This window comes from Seriola aureovittata, chromosome 5 (assembly GCF_021018895.1).
Source record: "Seriola aureovittata isolate HTS-2021-v1 ecotype China chromosome 5, ASM2101889v1, whole genome shotgun sequence".
Classification (NCBI taxonomy): domain Eukaryota; kingdom Metazoa; phylum Chordata; class Actinopteri; order Carangiformes; family Carangidae; genus Seriola; species Seriola aureovittata.
The window spans coordinates 19620417-19641007 of NC_079368.1; the positions used below are offsets into that span (position 1 = coordinate 19620417).

Consider the following 20591-nt stretch of genomic DNA (forward strand, 5'->3'; position numbering starts at 1 on the left):
GTGTTCAGTGTTAGCTTGAAGGGAAACTTTTGGAGCCAAATTGGGGGCAAGATTTTGGTGGGGGGGGGGGTTTTCTCCCCAAGTGGGCATACAACAGTTGGGTCCCCATTGTGTGTGTGTGTGTGTGTCTGTCTGTCTGTCTGTCTGTCTGTCTGTCTGTCTGTCTGTCTACTGAAGCCACTCTCCCAGATTGGTTTGGGGTTCGCAGCCCCTAATGCTCCTATTACCACTCTGTCCACATCCGTTCCAGTTGTTACTTCAGGCCTGGTGCTTCTTAATCTTCTCGTGCTCCTTCTTTCTGATGTTATTAGGGACTTTAAGCAGCGACGGTTGAATGGACGGCTATGGCATGATGCAATGACATAGACTGTATGTCAAAACTTACTACCGTTGCAGCCCAGCTGTCTACTATGAGAGAAAGACTAGTTTACCGTACCCTGTAATACGTTAAAGTTAGCAAGTAATTATACGTTTTTGTCATATTTGATTCTGTCATTTTTTTAAATTCAATTATACCATTAGTAGTTTTATGGATTATGAGTATATCTGTTAAAATACTGGCTAATCTGACTGATTTTTACAGTTACATACAAGCTGTTAACCTGCCACCCTCCCTCTCCAGCCCCCAACCTGACTGCTGTGTATTGATGAAACCATGACGCTGTCCGTGGTGCTGAAGTAACAGACGGATTTATACAAACTCCTCATTTGATATTAAATTTGTCTCTACAGCAAATATCAAGCCATTGTCAGAGTTAAATGTTGATCTTTGACTTCCTCAACTACGGCAACATGTTGGAACATTTCTAGGTGCCTTAGCCGTCACTTCAACCGTCGCTGCCTAAAGTTCTTACTGTCAGCTGGGATTACCACTTTTATCACAGCTGCCCTCTTCTGCGCCTTTTCATCCACTACAATGTCTGGTTGGTTAGCCTGCAGCTGCTTGTCAGTTCGGAACAAGTGGCAACCTTCATGGCTGAAAAAAGCAGCCAAAAACTGAAGTACCAAAAAACTGCAGTTCCTCTAATGACCACTAGAGGCTGGCTCTGAAAGCGAGTCAGTCCCCATAGACTCCCATGTTAAAATGCCCAACTCTACAGCAGATATAAACATGTTTACAGCCTGGTAGAAAAACAGTTTTGGTTTCTAGCTCATGACAACTATACGGGGGGAATTTTTATAGAAATTCAACTGTTTACATTTTATTAACACTTTAAATGCTGCACAACTGAGGGTGTGGCCGCTTTGAATGACAGGTGGGTGAGCGTATGATTGCCACAAACCGGCTCCACACACACCTCCACTTTTCCCATTTTTGAATTAGCCGGGAGTTAAGCGGAGTCAGCTCACTTCAAAACCGCTCTCCTATGGGTGACATTACAGAGGCTATCTCTGTCTTTACATACAGTCTATGCTCTGGAACCTGAAGTCCCACAGGATCTCAGCTCTGTTGCTCCCTGTTCTATCCCATCGGGACTTCTAATCCACACTCAGCACAGATGTTCCTGTACACGATCCCAGCCACTTGATGAAGCCTCTCAGTGTACGCTGTCCTTTAGGACCCCACTGTATATACGTCATGCTCATTATTCATCTACCTGTCTGACCAGTCTTCATCTTCCAAGGACACATCACACTCATGTGCACAGTCACCTTCAAATGTCTATAAAGATGTCTGACTATACTTGAGATTTGCAGCTCACATAAACAGCTGTGCATGTCATTTTTTTGGATTCAGACCAAGAACTCACTTGCTCTGAAGCGGCTGAGTGGACAGTCTTTTCTCAATTAAAATACAAGATACTAAAACACTGTCAGTTGAAAGTCACAGCCCTCCTTTAGTCCAATTAGGTGTAATGGCAGGTTGCCCAACGTCTTCTATCTAATAACACAGTTCCACAGTTATCGATGGCACACTTTCTACAAAGACTCTTTTTGATGTCTTACCTTGCAATCGTCCAGCCATTTGGCTATTACAACATGTGGTGTGCACTTGACATCCAGCATACTAATGAGTTGTGTTTTACAGGTTTACTCAAGACCTGTTTCCAGGCTCCTCAAGGCCAGGTCATCCTGCAGGCTGCACCAGGAGCAGAGAGCTGCACTTTATTTCGCTTCACCTTTTTTTGTAGAAGCTGGCAAATGAAAAAGTAGATTGTTGAATGCTCTGATAGCTAAGAACTCAACATGTTTTAGCATTAAAAGCCACGTGCAGCCAAGTTATTCTGACTGATTAGACATTTGCTTCGTTGGCAGAGCTATATTGGCAATTACATAAGATCCCCAAGCTCCCATAAGAAGGATAAATCTTTAAGTTGTCCTGCAGTAAAAATCTAAGCAGAGGAGAGGTGTGTCAGTTCAAACCTGGTGCGTACATGCCCACACAGTCCAGCAGAGAGGTCTAATCAGGGAAAATAAATTAAAACACCAGTGGGGGTGAACCATGGGTGCACAAGGACTTTAAAATCTCAGCCTTTACCTGAATGTCTGGATGTATACGTTGCAAACTGTTGCAGAAGAAAGTTGCACATTTCTGTTATGGTTTCGTACTTTAGCTTCATTTTGCTTGATCAGCCTCAAAGTGCTGCTGTTCCTGCGTTTACCCACATGGCATGCTGGGGCAGATCGCATGGCCCAAGTTTCAGAAACATACAGAGATCACAACATAATTGAGCCATTGAAATGAAACCCCTGAGGCGAGAGGACTACCTGCAGGGCATTTTGGCCCTGGGGCCTCCTTGCGGCCAGTCCAGCCAGGTGTTTAAGTAAACCTGAGCAGGACATCGAATGATCTTAAAAGGTGCTGTGAAGCTGAGCCTGACCACTGAGGAGGCAAGTTAACCAACATGATTAGCTACAAAAAAAAATAAAAGGTGGTTGACGGAGACAGAAATTTTTGTTATCAATGAAAATGTGTGGAAAAGTTTGTCTCTTTTCAGAGCAATGGCTTTTACCTGCTCAGTGCAGCGGGACTTTCTTTCTTTATTTTCACCCTTGAAGTCCTCGTCGTTTGTCAACACACAGATGTCGCTTAAACATGGACTGCTGCCAGTTTCCTGGGTATAAAACTGCCTACATACATATAGAACCAACCTTTAACATCCTCAGTGTATGAGAGTGAGCTAATTTTAGATCTTGTCTTCAGCAGCTTCCTCCTCACCAGGCTTTTCACCACGTTTATTATATGTTATTAAATTCGAATTCGGCTTTCTGCTCTCAACAAGTCCAGTTGACTCAAGGGAAGTGTTAAGAAGAAAGAGTGACAGCCTCCTGCTGCTCTTGGTTCCACTAAGTGTATTTTTTTATTTTATTTTTTTAAAAGACTACTCCATCCCTCCGCCTCTCGTGTTGTATTTTTGAAGACCTGCTCGAGGGAACGGTGGTCAGGAAATGGCGCGCTCTTTACAGCTTGAAGCGCTCCTTTCACACACTATTGAATATGTCTGAAGAGGCGTGAATGAGCTCGTCACGTCTCTCCCGTCAAATCTTACAACCTCCTCTCCGCCCAAGTTTGTGCTCAGTCACGATCGCTTCCATTTGCATTTTAGTCAGCGTTTCTTTCCTGTTTACTGATCCGCACACACTCGTCACTCAGCAGCATCATCCCACACACACACACACACACACACACACACACACACACACGCACACACACATACAGAGTATGCCCATACTGTGTGTATCCCTGACTCATACACTTACTGTATGTGCACCCAGTGACACTGAGAAATGAATCTGGTGTTACACACTCTTACTCATCTCGTCTCGTCTCTTGCACTCAAAATGCACTAGGATATATGTACATGTGCTGTGCACTGTTTGCCTTTTCAATGACCATCAGTATCTGGTTCATGAATGTTTATTTTGCTGCACAGCTCTGCTCAAAAGTCAGAAAATGCACTGATGGAAACCGACGAGGTGCTCGTATTGATAGGGGCGCTTCAGTATGAGTTTACTGGAAGGAAAGAACCAGAGCTACCAGCAAACCAGCTACCTTTGGTTTTGGTCATTTATTCTCACTGTAAGTTGCTCCACAAGGTGCAGTGATTGCATCACTTGACCTAGGACCATAAATAGATAGAGCACATCACTTTTAACGGTGAAGTTGGACGGTGACGTCCTAATGTCTGTGGATGCAGTGGACGCAGCTGTGTCATATTCCAGCTGTAATGCTCCTGCCAGAGCAAATCAAAGCTTTTATATCCAGTGTCTCAACAGGAAATACCCGCAGCACACCTGGGGCCTCATTTATCAAAGCATGTGTAGCGCATATTCTAAATCTATGTGTAAGACTAGCACAAAGTAAGATTAAGTAAAAAGGATAATGTATGGGTGTCGGTGATGATGATGTGGGGTTGTATGAGTCGAAGCATATTACCTAGCGTATTACCCAGACTAGATTCAGATCAGTGCGGTGCTAGTCAGGGGAGACACTGGTGAACAGGGCCAGCAGAAAAAAAGTGCTGAGGATAAACCACTGGAAATATTCTACACGAAACGTACATTTAAACAGATATTGGATCGTTTCAGTGGGTTTTTCAAAGTGTCTGAAACACATTTTTTGTGCTGGCCCTGTGCACAACGAGACATTGCTCTGCTGGTGTTTCCTGCCGTCACTCCTGATCTGAATCTACTCTGCATGACTACCTCATACAACTCCATGTCAAATAACCCAAACCTTTAAAACAAAAATGTTTAGTTTCAAAAATGTTAGACTTTTCTACTTTGAACAGTTTCAGTTGTACCAACATGCAACAGTTTCATTTTCTTTCTTGGATGTCATTTGTGCATCTTCTTGATAATGCACTTTTGTGTCTAAAAACAGTTGATAAATGAGGCTCTACATCTCTGAATGTGTATAAATGAAGGATTTATTCACACTAATATTGAATAATATTTTCCACTCGTTCCTCAGTTGTGTGAGAGAAGCTGAGATGGAAATACTGTACGTTGGAAAAGGAGGATAAAACACCAAAAATAGAGAAAAATAAAAGCACTAAATGAGGAACCACAGCTGAGATGTGACAGATGTGGGTCTAGTTGACATTTCAGGTTTTAGCAATCTGGTGGTGGTGTCTGTAGAACTGACTGTAAAGGCTTCAAATAACCTGATATCTCCTCCCTCCTCTTTTTCCTTTATGTGTGTGTGCGTCCGTGCGTGCGTGCGTGCGTGCATGCGTGCGTGCATGCGTGTGTGTGTGTGTGTGTGTTACAGCTGGATACAGAGGCAGCTAACATCCTCAATGAGCTGCAGGTGAAGCTCAGCACTGTCCTGGACAACTTCAGCACCGTGTTTGCCAAGAGGTAACACACAGACATACACACACACACACACACACACACACACACAGTATTCAGTGGATGGCTGAGCAACAAACCTCCACCAGCCCTGCAAAAGTTTTCCGTGCATAAGTTTACGTCTCCCTCCTCTCCCTCCCCTCCCTCTTCTCCCTCCAGCTTCCAGACTCGTATCAACGGCTGCATGCGTCAGATGGCTGAGATCCTCTACCAGATCAAAGGGCCCCCCAACCACAACACAGCAGAGGCAGATGCTGACAACATGCTGCGGCCCCTCATGGAGTTCCTGGATGGGAAGTAAGTTTGTCTGCAAATGAATTTGTACAACTAACAATAAATTTGTGACAGTTTTAACATGAAATTAGAGCTTTTGTGTCCAACACTGGGTCAAAACCATAATTAAGTCTGGGTAAATAACTCAACAGTAATATAAAAGACGTATTGGAACTAGATTAAGGTTGTGAATCAACCCAAAGTTTTTTTTACTGGTGGTTTTTGGTGCTTAAATACTGAATTACTTCCTCCTAAATTAAGTCTAAAGGACTGGAAGTAAATGTAACGGCATGCATTAACACAACAGGAAACTGACCAGTCTCCACAATGAGCCTCCTGATGCACATGTTACATCATTAGAAGGGTTAAAACTTTAAAAAAGTAACTTTGCAGTCCTTGAAAAACTTCTTAAAGCCGTTTGAAGGAGCCACTCACCAGTTATTCTGTAGAATAAACAACAAGTGACCACAAGGACTTTCTCTTGATGATGCAGATCGGAGATGTCAACATGTTTTAGTCTTTAAATTGCAGTTCACACTTTTGTCCATCAACTGAGGAGCAAAGCAGAACATGCATTACTTCAAGCACCTTTCCTTCAGTAAAGGTGAAGAATGAAGCGCTCCAATAGTACAGCATTCTCAGTCAGTGTGTTTCAACTTTTCAAAGTGCAGATTTAGGTAATGCTCTATTTTACAGGTCTGTTATTTCCTAATAATTTCTTAAAAGTTTCTTGGAAAGAAGCGTGTAGTCCGGTGCTACGACCCGGGACTGAACTCTGAGACTTGTGTTGTTTGATTGTTATTATTGCTTTCCAGAGAATTTTACATGAAGGAAATTGCTCCCTTTAAACCCCAGTAAATATATATTCATCATTCAGTGATTATTGTAACCTTCATCCTTTATGTGGTGAATTTTCACACTTTGCATGTTTAGCTCGATCCTCTGAAGAAAAAGCTCAAGGTTTCCCGTGCTTAGTGTTTGCAAATAGCTGGAGGCGTCCCAACTGATCTGTCTCTGTTTTACCTGTCTCTGTTTTAAGAAAATTATTTGGAAATTAATCTTTTTCTGTTGCATTCATTTTTACTGTTTGTGACTCGCAGGGCCGGTTTGCACTTCAGGCAATTCATTAGGATTTAATGAACAACTGTCTTATTGAAGAGAAAGTATATTGAAGAAAATGTTATTATTATTATTACTTACTTAAACTTGGTCTAACTGGCAAGTCTGCATTTAAGCAAGCCATATTAAAGACTGACGGAATTTAAATGTTTTAACTTTGACCTCTACAATAACTATAACTGAACAACGTAGTCTGTTGGACCAAACAAGTGTCAGCTCACAGTTGTGGTGTGTTTTCGTGTGTGATCCAGTCTCAGTATCTTTGCTGACACCTGTGAGAAGACGGTGCTGAAGAGGATCCTGAAGGATCTGTGGAAGATCGTCCTGAGCAGCCTGGAGAAGACCATCGTCCTGCCTCAGAGCAACGACAGCCTGGTGAGCGCCACCCTAACCCTGACCATCACAACTACCTGACCTAACCCAAACCCTAACCTTTAACTAAAACCACTCCAGATCATCAGAGAGTACCCACTTCAGTTAGCATTGCACTCCTATAACACTGTCGGACTCACGATGGACAGTGTTAAAAGCAGGATCAGATCGATGCAGCAGAACCAGATATATCCTTTTTATTCCACACACTCTTCTTATCGTCAAAACTTGGCGACTACGTTGCCCACAATGCAACTCAACCACAGTTGAGTTTAGGTGTAGATTTGGTTTTGTTATGCTAGTCGTAGCCTTGAGCCTGCAGCAGAAACAGGAGCAGGCTACAGGAGGTCTGGTAAGCTCACTTCTTTCTAACCCAAAACCCCCTCAGACTTGTAGTCTTCAGATCCAAACGGCGCCGACTGAAGTGACATCACTTGAGGCAGTTCATCAGATTTCATGCAGCTCCCTCGGCAACCTTTTTCACACATGCAGTAGTATTCCCCAGGACCCATAAACAGACTTTGATATGTAAAATGGAGTGGAGTTCCCCTTTAAAATTTTAAGTTAATTCTTAATCTTCACACAGCTCTTTGAAGATGTGAGCACCGGACAAAATGTCCCCTGTTGCAAAAAAATGTCACTCATAAGGTCTAAAACTGGTCGTCACAGAGGGAGAAGGACGTTTGTGTGATGAGTCGTCCACACTCTTTATTTCTTCATGGTCACCACAGGTCCTGCTTTGTTTACACATTGATGAGAGTGATTAGAGTAAAGTGAAGGAGGTGGGAAAATGCACAAACAAACACACAGTTAATATTAAAAAGAAAATATTTATGCATGTTTTTGCCCATTAAGTACAAATAACCTGCACTATACTTTTGATAAATGTTTTAAAAAACTTCTCCTTGTTGGAGAATCCAAGGACAATCCAGCATCTGAAAATCAGCTGCCAAACAGCAACAGTTTTTAGTAACAGAATTTACATTTGCATGTTGTCGTGTCTGCAAACAGGTTTCCCTAAATGACATGTTGTTGACACAGATGATGTATTCCAACAAAGTCCCTCCAAGTTGATTATTATAACAGAAAGGAATGAATGGGAAGTGCTGCAGTAAATCTGCAAATGTGTACAACATATGCAGTGTCTGTGTTGTGCAGTGTTGGGTTATGGTAGTGTCCCATTCAGACCAGAGGCAGTGCTCTGCTGCCATCTACAGGTGGATGTCAGCAGGTGTGTTTCTCCGGGGTCCAGTTCTGTGGAGAAGTGTGATCCTGTTGAGTCTCTGCATTTTTTCTTCCTTACAGGAAAATTTTGATTTAAAATGAAGTTTGTCCACTTCCCTCTCTCTCCCTCCCTCTCTCTGCAGGGAGCCCAACTCCTCACAGCAGCTAAAGGACTCTCAAATCTCAAGGTAACACACACACACACACACACATACAAAGAAGTGCGTAACCACCTGTGTGTCTCTGACGGGACATTGTAAAGCAGAGATGACAAGCTGAGACACGTGTCAGTCAACCAATATCTCTGTTTATCCTTTAAGACATTTTTGATGTAAAGAAATCTTTTCAAATGTGCGAAAAACACACATGAGAAGAAGCAAAATTAAGTACTCACTGAAAAACATTGTAAGATTTGTATCTCAAAAAAGACTTTGGGGGTTTCCTGCTGACGTTAGTACAGACTGGCCGCGACAGTCATAGTCAGCTGCTGCAGGAAGTTGGCAGTGTAAAGACGAGACAGGCTTGGTAAAACTTGTGGAGCACTCAACCACAAACTGCTTTTTCTGGAGCTGCTCAAACAGAACAAGTCTCTGAAATGTATTCCCCACTTCATTTTCCAGTCAATTAAAGAAAGGCAGATAATGATGTGTGGATTTCCTACTTTTTTTTTATCACAGTCGTTTATTGACTGATTTACAAAAGTTAAGTCAGTGTAGTTGTTATCCAACAACTAGATTTAAGTCAACACAAATAAGCAGCTCTAAATATCAAAGTCACACGAATGAACTTAGGCCTGGATTCATTAGTTTTTCCTGCTCGTGTATGGTTTTGTCTTTATGTATTTATCGATGTTGACTGTTTGTCTAATGTGAGTCTGTGAACTCTGCTTGCTGTAGGGAGGGGGTGAAGCCAAAACCCTGACGCCTAAGCAGTGTATAATTATTGACGCAGGGCTGGAGACGATCAAGGTAGGTGGAGACCTGCACTGACTCACGTCTGAAACTTACGTGTATCGCAAGACAAACATGGGAAAACATCAGTTGCATCTTAATACATTGATTTTGAGACACTGATATGACTCTTAGGTATTAAATAAAATAGGTAAGATAATAATCACAACATAGTCGGGCATCACACCAAACCAAATCCTAATTCTTTTTTGTTTACACATTCAGTAGTGAAATATAGTATAACATTTTATTTAGTTACAAAATTCATTCCTCTACATTGACATACAGCACTTTTACATACCTGTGTATACTGTAGTTTCACTGCACAGGGACACAACACAATATACAGTAGAGTTGCACTAACCGTGTTTAGAATATTATCTGGCACAGATTATTTTCTCACTCTGTTGTCTTTACTTCCTTCAGCAATATTTCCACGCCGGAGGAAACGGGCTGAAGAAGGCGTTTGTCGAGAAAAGTCCTGAACTGGCGTCCTTGCGTTACGCCCTCTCCCTCTACTCCCAGAGCACCGACGCTCTCATCAAGACCTTTGTCACCACACAACACTCCCAAGGTGATCACACACACACACACACACACACACTGCATGCATGATATAAAGGCTTTAGAGGATCAGATATCCCTTGTGTTGAAAAAGTTCACTAAATCTCTTTTCCTGTCTTCTCAGTGCATGATGGGATGGGCATCAGAATCACTGGCAATGAAAAGATTCGACCTGACAGAGGTAAGTCCACAACACAACACTAAGTCTACACAACTGCTGAGCCTAGGAACACCCAAATATTTTAGGTTCATGAAATTAAACTGAATTTCTTTCTAAGTTCTAATTGGATGTCACCTGTCACCAAAAGGTGCTTCACTCTTAACAAAGGCACAGTGTTAGAGGATGTTTTACACGTTTCCTTGCTCATGAAACCAGGTGTAAAACTGTTTATATTAACTATTTTTAAAGAGTTTTCAGTGGCAAGGCTGCTCACTTTACCATTTAAAAAAATAATGAAAATGTTCATATTTTAGCATTATTTCCTTGTCCTCCTTTCTCTGTCTTAATTCTAATAAATTAGAAATTATCCCTTCATCAAATACTAAATATAATCATACCGTTCCCCATTTTATGATGATCAGCCTCTGTGGAAATTGAAGCTGAAATGTAAGATAAGAAAGTGCAGCAGCAAGAAGATCAAGATAAGACTAAAACAAAAACACAAAGAGTGAAGTTTGAAGATGTTAACGGCATCGTGTTGGCTGTCGTGCAGGTTCAGGGGTGGAGAAGCCAATCGGAGAGGCCTTACTGCAGATCGACATGATGCTCGGGAAGGAACGCAAGGTCAATGTGAGAGGTGAGACGCCTGCGTTCAAAATACACAAACATGTACATGAAACAGACCGGAAAATCAAGTGTGTTCTGTAAATGCTGGCACGTTATAGTTTTACTCCCTGAAACAACTTATATGAGAAGAAATGTTTCTACTTCTCATTTCACATTAACACAGATAAACAATTATGCAAATTGGTACATAAAAAGAAAATAAGATCAAAATAGAATAATGAAGAAAAACATAAAGTTGGCGGTGATGTGAATGTAAATATATGAAGATCAGTGGCGATCCTAGACTACGATTTACAGATGTCCCCTGAACGCCTCACATGCAGGCCCTGTACAGTGTCTTTATGGGAGGTTTGAGGGGGTTTATAGTAATCATTGCAAAATGTACCAATATGAGGGGATATTGGGGGCCCCTGTTCCCCTTGAGGGCCCCAAGCATTTGCCTGGTTTTCCTCTCCTGACTGTGCACCTCTGATTTAGACATACACTCATGCAGACACATCATCCACACTGAATCTCTGTCTGTCATTTCCTCTTCTCCCTCTCCCTCTCTCACATCCCTCTCTCCAGTCATCGCGGTGAACGACATGAAGTGGCAGACCTCGGGTATGTTCCGGCCTTTCGTTGAGGTCTCCATGGTTGGTCCCTTCCTCGCCGACAAGAAGCGCAAGTTCACCACAAAGTCCAAGAACAACAGCTGGACGGCAAAGTTTAACGAGGCATTCCAGTTGTGAGTTTGAACTTTTGCACCTAAAAATAGACTCGAACATTTACAGCTGAGAGATGCAATAAATAAGAGGCTGTTTTTTAATCTGCTCCTCTGCCCTGTAGTATCCTGGGTAAGGAATCCCCGGACTGCTACGAGCTCCAGGTGACGGTGAAGGACTACTGTTTCGGCCGGGCGGACCGGGTGGTCGGCGTGGCCGTGGTCCAGCTGCGTGACGTCGCCGACCGCAAGAGCTGCGTGTGCTGGTGTCCTATCGGGCCTCGCATTTACACGGACGAGACGGGCATGACAGTGATGCGTATCCTGTCCCAGCGACCTGCTGATGAGGTGGCCAAGGAGTTTGTCAAGCTGAAGTCTGAACTCCGTCCTGTGGAGGAGGGCAGATGAGCAGAGGCGCTGACTCAGCACCAGATTGTTGGAAAGGGTGATAACTGACACGGAGCAAGGTCTGGGTTCAGTAATCACAGACCATTAAAGCCTGTGAGTGATAACATTCAACATGGAGGAGGAGGACACAGTACATATAAGTAGGTTGAATATTTGTCATAATTATGGTAAGAAAGAAACGTATTTAAATCAAAGGTGCAGTTTGGACGGAGAGGCTTTCTCTAAATGTTGAAAATTGAGCACCAGTGTCATGACTATCAAGCAACATATGGGTTTAGATCATCAACTCAGTGGTCAGAAATAGTTTTAGATCATCAGAGGTAAACTAAAGATCTTCTAATTCTAATGACTGACTACATCTGGATAAAATCTGTCATCTGTTGGCCATCAGAACTGACCTCACACTGCTAATTCTGGGTTTGTCCACCTGACAGTACTGAAAGATGCAAACATGGCATTAGTTCTAAAACTGAAGATTCTTGCTGCTGTAACTACGACAGGAGATGGGAGTGATTTGGAGCAAGTAATCCCAGACTCCTGCACCTTCTGAGCCTTCGGGGCCTTCTGACTGCTGACAAATAGTGACATATATGACATCGGTACCGCTGTTGACTCTGGTATCCAACCATTTCCCAAAAAATGTCATTAACCAGCTGACAAATGTCACAACAAACACATTAGAGCGAACAAATGTCACACTTAGCATGAGTTGTTGCAAAGAGCTCGAGCTTGCAAGAAACAATTATGAACATCCCCATGGAAACTGCTCTAAAATTGCAATATGGGAATTTAGTAGCCAACAGTAATTCCCCAACTTGAAGAACAAAGAACAACATGATGATGGATGATGGGTTACTCATTTTTAATTCAACCTGATGTTAGAAGTGCAACACACATCAGCTGATTCACATGTCAGCTGACACCTGTAGCACCAGATGCGTCTTACAGAAAGAGGAAGTCAGGATACAGTAGCCAGGATCTGATCCACGCTGGAAAATACTACAGTCTGATGCACTGAACCAAGTAGAAGTGCTTCAGGCTGCTGCTGCTGCTAATGTGTGTCGCTCTTTAATGGAGAACTTCTCACAGACTGAATACATGAAACCCTGAACAGAAAGAAAATGTAGTTAGTTCTTATGAATTACACAGCCTTAAAAAAAAAAAAGCCAACTGGCTAACATAGCTAACAGCTAGCTCACCGTACTCAGACTTAAAACGTGAATGGGTACAACATCATTGACATTTTAAGGAAGAAGGCATGGATTTTTCTCAGAAGCAAAGAATTATGGGCATAGTAGTTTAAAGTACATAACTGGCCACTGGACTGTGGCCTGTCGAACAGCTTCTTCATAGGTTTTGAATTTTGTTCTTCTGTTTTCGTTTTGTTTTGCCAAATGTTAAACTGTGACTGTGGAGACTGTTTACCTGTAGACCTGCTCTGAATTGCAACAGACAAAATCTGGCAACCTGTTTTTAAAGGGTTAAAATAGTGTGAAGACCTTTATGGAGGACCCAAAACAGACCTCCATGCATGCACAGCCGCATCCTGTTCCAATCATAAGTTTCTGAATGTCTGTTTTATGTCAGGCGCAGTACGAATTTGGACCGATGGAAGATCGAATACACAGGCAGGTTTGACTGAACTGTAACTGGGTTTGATCCACACTCTTTGTCTGTTTACTATGTGCCAAGGAACGCAAGTGTTCAGTGAGCCACGTTCAGCTAGCTCACTTCACAAAGTCGAGACAGACGTGGCCACTGGAGGATCTCCCGCTTTATGCTTTATGCTTGTTTAATGCTTGGTTCTGCTGTATTAAACTGAACAAACATTGTCTACAGTAGAGTATAAGTGCATAAAGGCGGATGTTTCTCAGTTGCCATAGCTGTAGTGACAACTGAACTCTTGCACTCTGTTTAAAACTAACTGTAAGTTTGTAAAAAAAAATAGATAAATAAAAATAAAAGCCTAAGATCAGAGCATGTATTTATTGTATACAATCAAACTGGACTAGAATTGTGATCTTTTTCATGTATGTACTGTGAAATATGAGGATTGATCAAATGTATGTAAAGTACTTATCATTATTATGATGTGACATATGTTGAAAATACTTGTAACAATATTTTGTATATAAAATATTTATAAATTAAGGCAGATGGTGGTGTCCTTTGTGTGAGTGTGTGTGTGTGTGTGTGTGTTTTTAACCATTGTTTTGAGTCTGCAGGGTGACATCACAGTTACACAAACTAAACTATAATCCAGACATCACCTTTAACCTGTTATTTATTTGCCAGGCACAACTCTCCTGCCCCCCCCCCCCCCCCCCCCCCCCCCCCCCCTCTGCTCTGCAGTTGTCCTCACACCTGCTCCCATCACCTCATCATTACCCCTGAGTACATCTAGCTGCATTCTTGTTTCTGCCTGCTTGTTAAAGAAGCCTGCCTTAGATGGACTTGAGCATTAGAGTCCTCTGGTGGTTCACTGAGTCATTACAGGTTTATGGAGGTAGATTTGTCTCAATATTATTTCCGTGAACAGATTGACGACCCGTTTGTAAATGTGAATCTGTAAATATAAAACACCTTCCACAAATGGAATGAATGATTACAATAATAATTAATTATTAACAGCTTTTCAATTTTCATTTTAATATGGTCATAGAACGCCCGCATGAGTCTGTAAAAATGAAAATGCAAATTGGATTACTGCATTGTCTTCTTAATTGTCTTTAATTAGCTGGGCTGAAGAGCAGCAGGAGAACAGGTGTGCTAAGTGGGCAGCTCACACAGGACTGTTCTTTGTTCTGTCCTGAGCTCATTCTCTGTTTGCCCTTCATTCGGCTGGTTCCCTCTGTCATTTCACCTTTATTCCTTAGTTCCTCGAGTGAGTTCATTTCATTACATTTCCTCAAATTATGTTTATTTTATTCTTAAGTAGTACATCTAATTTCCTTTGTTTGTTCCCACATGATTATACATCAACAATTTTTGTTGCTTTATTTAAGATAATAAGATTCTAGCTGAGTGTCCACTTTCTCAGCTGTAACCACTCACCTGACTGACTGCAAGCAAAAGATGAACTACTTTCAAATGGAACCTGCTGACTGCTTCTCCTGCTTCGCTCATATTCATCAAGTCAAGTCCAGTTTAATCCTCAAACACATTCATGTGTGAAAAATTACATTGCTATCATGGAATTACATTTTCATTTCCGAGTTTACACAATCATCTTAATAGGGTCTCCAATAGACCTCTGTAACTCGCTCCTGTGTCCACATATTTGTCCACACATACACCAGAGTTATATTTAGAAGATTATACCTTAACCAGTACTCTTTACCTGTTGAAAACTGGTAAAATGCAGTTTTTTACTTGCCAAAAATTGATTCCTGCTCCCAATTTGATACTGAAAGGGTTTTTCTGCCTCAAAATTACTTCATATCAGTTATCAGAGTTATATTTAGAAGATTATACCATAACCAGTACTTTTCACTAGTTCAAAACTCTGTATAGAGCCTGTGCAACACATACAATGCAGTTTTTTACTTGCCAAAAATTTATTCCAGCTCCTAATGTTGGACTTAAAAGGTATATATATATATATATATATATATATATGGTTATGTATAATCTTCAAATTATAACTCTGATGAGTGATATGAAGTCATATTTTGGCAGAAACCCCCTTTCAGTATGGATAGGATATCAGACATAACAAACACACAAACATAAAAATAACATTATTGACTGTAATCACGTTAATATCATGCCTGATTACACTATAAACAGCAAACACGTTTATGGCCACAAATTCTGTTGACATAATCGCTATCGTCTCACACATACATAACATCACTATTAGGTCGGACATAGAGTTAGTGTATTTGTTCGTAATGGCTGTTTGATCCAGATGAAAGCAGATGTAGAGGCACAGAACTTAAGCTTTAACAGGCTGCGCGCGCTCCGGTTTGACACCGGGTTTGATGTTATTTGACCGCTGTGGAACACCGTAGTTTTGAGGTGCGTTTCCTGCGGGACGTCATCTTGGTTTAATGGGGGGGCGGGGGGCTAGCTTCCATGCAAACTGGTAAAACGGATCTGTCAGATCTCATCTCCGGGTTGGTGCTCCTATAAAATTGTCGGAGCCTCAGATCCGTTAACATGTGTTTTTAAAAACTAATTTCGGGGCTGCATTTACTCTTTCTTTCACGAGCGCTGTGTAGCCTCGGTGTTTTACAGCAGGTCTGGGCTGGACAGGTGACAGGTGTGTTTACAGTGTCTGTGCTCTGAAAGACATTACAGCAGGAAAGGGGTGAAAAGTAGCGGGTCCCTCTTTTGAAATTGATTGGAGCTTTCTGCATAACTTGCACCTGACTGAGTTAATAATGGTAAGTAGTTACTCATTACTGTAATGTGAACAGCTGCCTTAGATGACCGTGTTTTCCCTGCAATGCAAAGTTTGTTTTATTAAGTATAATTATATGTTTTCACAGGGATACCAGAATCCAACTAAGTCCACACCTTACCCCACAACCAGCAATAAATGGTAAGTCATTGGCATGACTACACCCCATACCTGTATGTGCTCAAATTAGGGTCAAAAGAATTTTGAACTTGTAAAGTGATGTTCACCAGTAATTCCAGATGTAGTTGTAACTCAACTTTTGTAAACCTGTAATTGTGCATGCATAGAAGACATTTTGTATTTGTAAAAAGAGAGCTATTCAAATATGAATCTTACTGTTGAGGTAGCACAAAGACACTGTGAAAGAAGTGCTTTTGTCAATGTCTGTGTACAGATAGAAAGCAGAAAACTATAAGACTTGGTGCTGAAAGTTTCCACACAGTGTGTGTGACACTGAAGTTACAAGTAAAACATTTTACCCTATTTTTACACTTGAATCTGATTGGACAATCCATTCACATAGCAGAGTCCAATCAGAGGGTAGGTGTTCTGTTACCTTCATCTTTGCCGTAGATATTCAACTCCGTTGCCATCAACTTGAAAATATACTACACCTTCCAGGATCTGCGGTGTAGATGAAGACAAGAGAACCACCTCCTCTCTGATTGGACTCTGCTTTGTGATTGGAATGTTTTTCAGTTGTAAAAATGGGGTCAAATTTCTACTTGTAACTCGACTGTCAAAAACTGTGTGGGAACTTTGAGCATCAACCTTTACAGTTTTTGACTCCCTATCCGCTGACAGATTTTGACAAAAGCATTTTTTCTTTCACAGTGTCTTTGTGCTACCTCAGCTCTGATATCATTTGTTCAGTTCCATTTACAAAGTCTTGTTTTTCTTACAGAAGTCATTTTATTTAATACATTTGCAATCATGTGTTTTCATAAGGAAACCAGAATCCACCTCAGGCCAGAACCACATTGAGGTCCCACGGATGTTTCTACAGTAGCCCTGATGGGACAAACCAAACACTGGCTGTATAGAGAAATTTTTACCTTAACTGAAGGTTATGTGGTTGCAATCTGCAACCTCATCACTAGATGCCACAAATTCCTACACATTGTTCCTCTAATGGACTACACACACGCACACACGCACGCACACACACACACACACACACGCACGCACGCACACACACACACACACACACACACACACAAAAAGAATAAAAAAGCTAAAACCCCACTCAACAAGATAGAGATTTATGTTAATATATTCATTTCTCATTAGTCGTGTCAATTGAATTGTATCACTTCATATGAGTTGCACACACACACACACACACACACACACACACACACACACACACAGACACACACAAACCAAAGTTAATTCTGATGGTCTGAATTTGACACAGGTTGTGATGAACTGTGCTGGAGACTCTGAGTGGGTGCTGTTGTGTGGGCGGCTGTTGATTTCCAAGTGTACAAAGCATCGTCTCAACTTTCCCTCCACAGTATGAAGAAGAGTTCACATGGAGTGATACAGCTCCACCGGACTTTGACACTAAACCACACAGAAAATATCTCACATTACATTGATTAGAGTTGTCTGAACAACTTGCACATTCCCATGATGTCCTGTAGCTGTTTTATATGAGCAACAACATGAGCAAGGACAGTTCAGCTGCTTCTTGTGAGAATCGTGTGATATGCTTTGTACGTGCGTATATATATCCCCAGTGTCTGCGATTCAAGGTTGAAATATGTCAGTTATCTTTACTTCTTATTTTTCATTTTGCTACATTGGTGTCACTAGCACTGAAGGACAGTGGTGCGGTTGATGATGCTTTCAAATGTTTGGGGAAACACTCTGAGCTTCAACCTTGCTGACTTCAATTTGGTTAACGTTACAGCCTTTTCACATGGCAGGAGTGCAGCTCAAGAACAAGGACAACATTCACACTTTATTCAGTAACTGAGGAGGGAAAAATGGCTGAAGACGTCCTGAAATCCAAGTGGAAATGACTCCATTATAAGGATGTGAAAGTTCTCAGTCATCTCAAACGCCATCAACCAGGATTGACGGCCGTACTGCTGTCAGAGAGTTATTAGAAGTCAAGTCTTATAATAAATTAATAGTAAAATTGAGTTTAAATAATATAGTATAATATTTAAATAAAAATTTCATCAGTAGAAGCAGTGATGATGGAGTTTAAACTACATCCAGGACTCATACAGCCACTATAGGATTTTACTGCTTTCAGATCAGTGGAGGAATCTGCTGGTTGAAAGACCAGACAGTATCTTTAGTAGCTTGAACTTTAGTAACTTTATTGTGACCCGAAGAAAACCAGGAGCTGGTTGCACAAAACACCTTAAGTTTTCTTAAGTTTGATACTTAAGGCTGATTTCTTCCTTAGCTGAGGGAGTTGCACAGAATCTTGCACAAGACTTTTTTTTGGTATTAGGGCTTGTGATGCAGATTGTCATCTCACCTGTTATAGTCTCTGAAAGTTGGACTGCAGAAGAAAAAATGGCCGAAGAAGGCAAGAAAAAATGACGGTCAGACAAATCATAAATTGTCTGAGAATCTAACTATCTTCTTGGGACGTGTTCATTCTCTTCATTTATCACCATAAACTCAGTCATGTTGCGGTTAACATACAATTAAAGGTACCTTTAGTTTTTTCCTTAGTTTGGTTGCTAAGGTCTTCTGTGCAACAGCTTAACTGACGCTCAGTGTTTCCTTAGGTATTAGACATGAGGGGAAAAACCTTAAATACTTAAGTGAACATTTTATGGAAACCTTAAGGGAGAAGAGTTAAGGGTGTTTTGTGAAACTGTTTTTATTTTAATAAATTTGAACTTGGACTTTAAGGAAAATCTTAACTTAAGGTGTTTTGTGCAACTGGCCTCAGGGCTTTTTTCTAAACAGTTAACATTTTTGCTCATTGACAAATTTAATAAGATGAATAGTTTGACATTATGTGAAATTCACTTATTCACTTTCTTGATTAGAGTTAGGTATGACTGATACCACTCTCATGTCTGTACATCCAATACAAAGCTTAGCTTAGCTTAGCATTAAGACTGGATACAGACAAAGAGGTAAGGTAATAAAGAGGGAAATTTGCCATAGCCAAAGCCCAATTAACTTTTGTTCCCAGACACAAACTTAAACAAGTCCACCTACGGTTTTCTCCTTTGTAGTCCAACAACTGCTCAGCTTCACACTCATCTCATTATTTCCTTTGCTGTTCCCAGTGGTTGAAGTGTCAGAAAATCTCTTTAATAAATCATCCGAGCTACAAATGACGTTGAGGAGATCAGTGATGAGACTGCAGGAGAACAAGCAGCTCCGAGAGTGACGTGAGCAGAAAATAGTGGTTGATTAATAAAAATAAAAAAATTCGCAGCCACTTTCCAAAGTTTTGTTTACTCATGTCTGACTCACAGGTGTAATGATTCTGAGATGATACAACATGCTGTTTCGGCTGCGTGGTGGCTCACTGCCCGATGCTAACAGGACTGACCTTTGCAAGAGCAGCAATAGCTGAGGCACAGTTGGACTTTTTTCTTTAAACAGGAAAACCTCAGATCCGAGTCACACTGATTTAATATGTACATTTTGTTCAATTATCAGCCACAAATGATTGTGTTTTCAAGATTTAAGTGGATCAGGTCTAAATCAGGTCCATCAGCAGCAGCTGTTTGTTTGAGAAACATTATTATGAGTCTACAGTCATGCTAGCAGCTTGGTGAGGCTTACATGCCCACACAGACATTGCTAACATGCTTATGTTGGCGATGTCACCACAATGTTTAAAATCTTTGTTTCAGAAAGATAGTTATGAAACTGCTGCAAACTCAGGAACCCCAGCACACGAGATACAGATTTCACTGCATCAAATGTGACATCAGATGTATTGTCCACATGAGTGTGAGCCTCTGCAGGAACACATGAAAGACGCCGCTGCCTCACATCTTCAAAGAGCCAGAATCATTTGTTTATTCTTACATCTCTCTGTCTTTACAGTTCTCTCTTGAGGAGGGTGGGAAGGTGACAGCTAGAGGTCAGCCTTCAGCTCTTATTTTCTTCTGCAGCGAACGGGAGACGCCTGAAATGCAGCACACAAAACACTGACAGTGTTTAAGGTAATAATCCAAAAAATGTTTGTTTAAATGGATTCTTTCAATTATGCATTTGCCATTTTAAACACCCCATGACTGCTACTGTAGTTTACTGATTTTCTTGAAAAAAAGAATAGAAGAAAAACTGGTGTAATTAGCTTTAGGGGGGGGGGAGGTGAAAACAGGAAAAATAACATAATTAAACAAAATAAATTCATTAACATAAGAAGTTCAATTTGGAATTTGTTGCAGTACCAATCGTTGTAATTGACATTCGATCTTTGGGAATGCAGGAGGTACGGTGTCAGAGCACCAATCATATATATCGAAAAAAAATCTTTAAAGCTGCACTGAA

At 41.2% G+C, this 20591-nt stretch overlaps 1 protein-coding gene and 1 long non-coding RNA gene across 5 annotated transcripts in view; both read left to right on the plus strand.

Moving 5' to 3' along the window:
* LOC130169248 (protein unc-13 homolog B-like) overlaps positions 1 to 13849 on the plus strand; it is a 180700-nt gene extending 166851 nt beyond the window's left edge. The window contains exons 34-43 of the mRNA XM_056375810.1: positions 5216 to 5304; positions 5458 to 5595; positions 6942 to 7065; positions 8430 to 8474; positions 9183 to 9254; positions 9663 to 9810; positions 9925 to 9981; positions 10514 to 10597; positions 11155 to 11314; positions 11416 to 13849. Coding sequence (XP_056231785.1) covers positions 5216 to 5304; positions 5458 to 5595; positions 6942 to 7065; positions 8430 to 8474; positions 9183 to 9254; positions 9663 to 9810; positions 9925 to 9981; positions 10514 to 10597; positions 11155 to 11314; positions 11416 to 11698 — 1200 coding nt within the window. The 3' untranslated portion in view covers positions 11699 to 13849. The remainder of the gene's footprint in view (positions 1 to 5215; positions 5305 to 5457; positions 5596 to 6941; positions 7066 to 8429; positions 8475 to 9182; positions 9255 to 9662; positions 9811 to 9924; positions 9982 to 10513; positions 10598 to 11154; positions 11315 to 11415) is intronic.
* A 1898-nt stretch (positions 13850 to 15747) lies between these two features.
* The window catches only part of LOC130169689 (uncharacterized), a 47537-nt gene continuing 42693 nt past the window's right edge, over positions 15748 to 20591 (plus strand). For 2 of the 4 annotated variants that reach the window (XR_008827860.1, XR_008827859.1), the window contains exons 1-3: positions 15748 to 16086; positions 16192 to 16244; positions 20142 to 20260. This is a non-coding gene — a long non-coding RNA (uncharacterized LOC130169689). The remainder of the gene's footprint in view (positions 16087 to 16191; positions 16245 to 20141; positions 20261 to 20591) is intronic. The other 2 variants (XR_008827858.1, XR_008827857.1) reach the window with 1 other exon arrangement.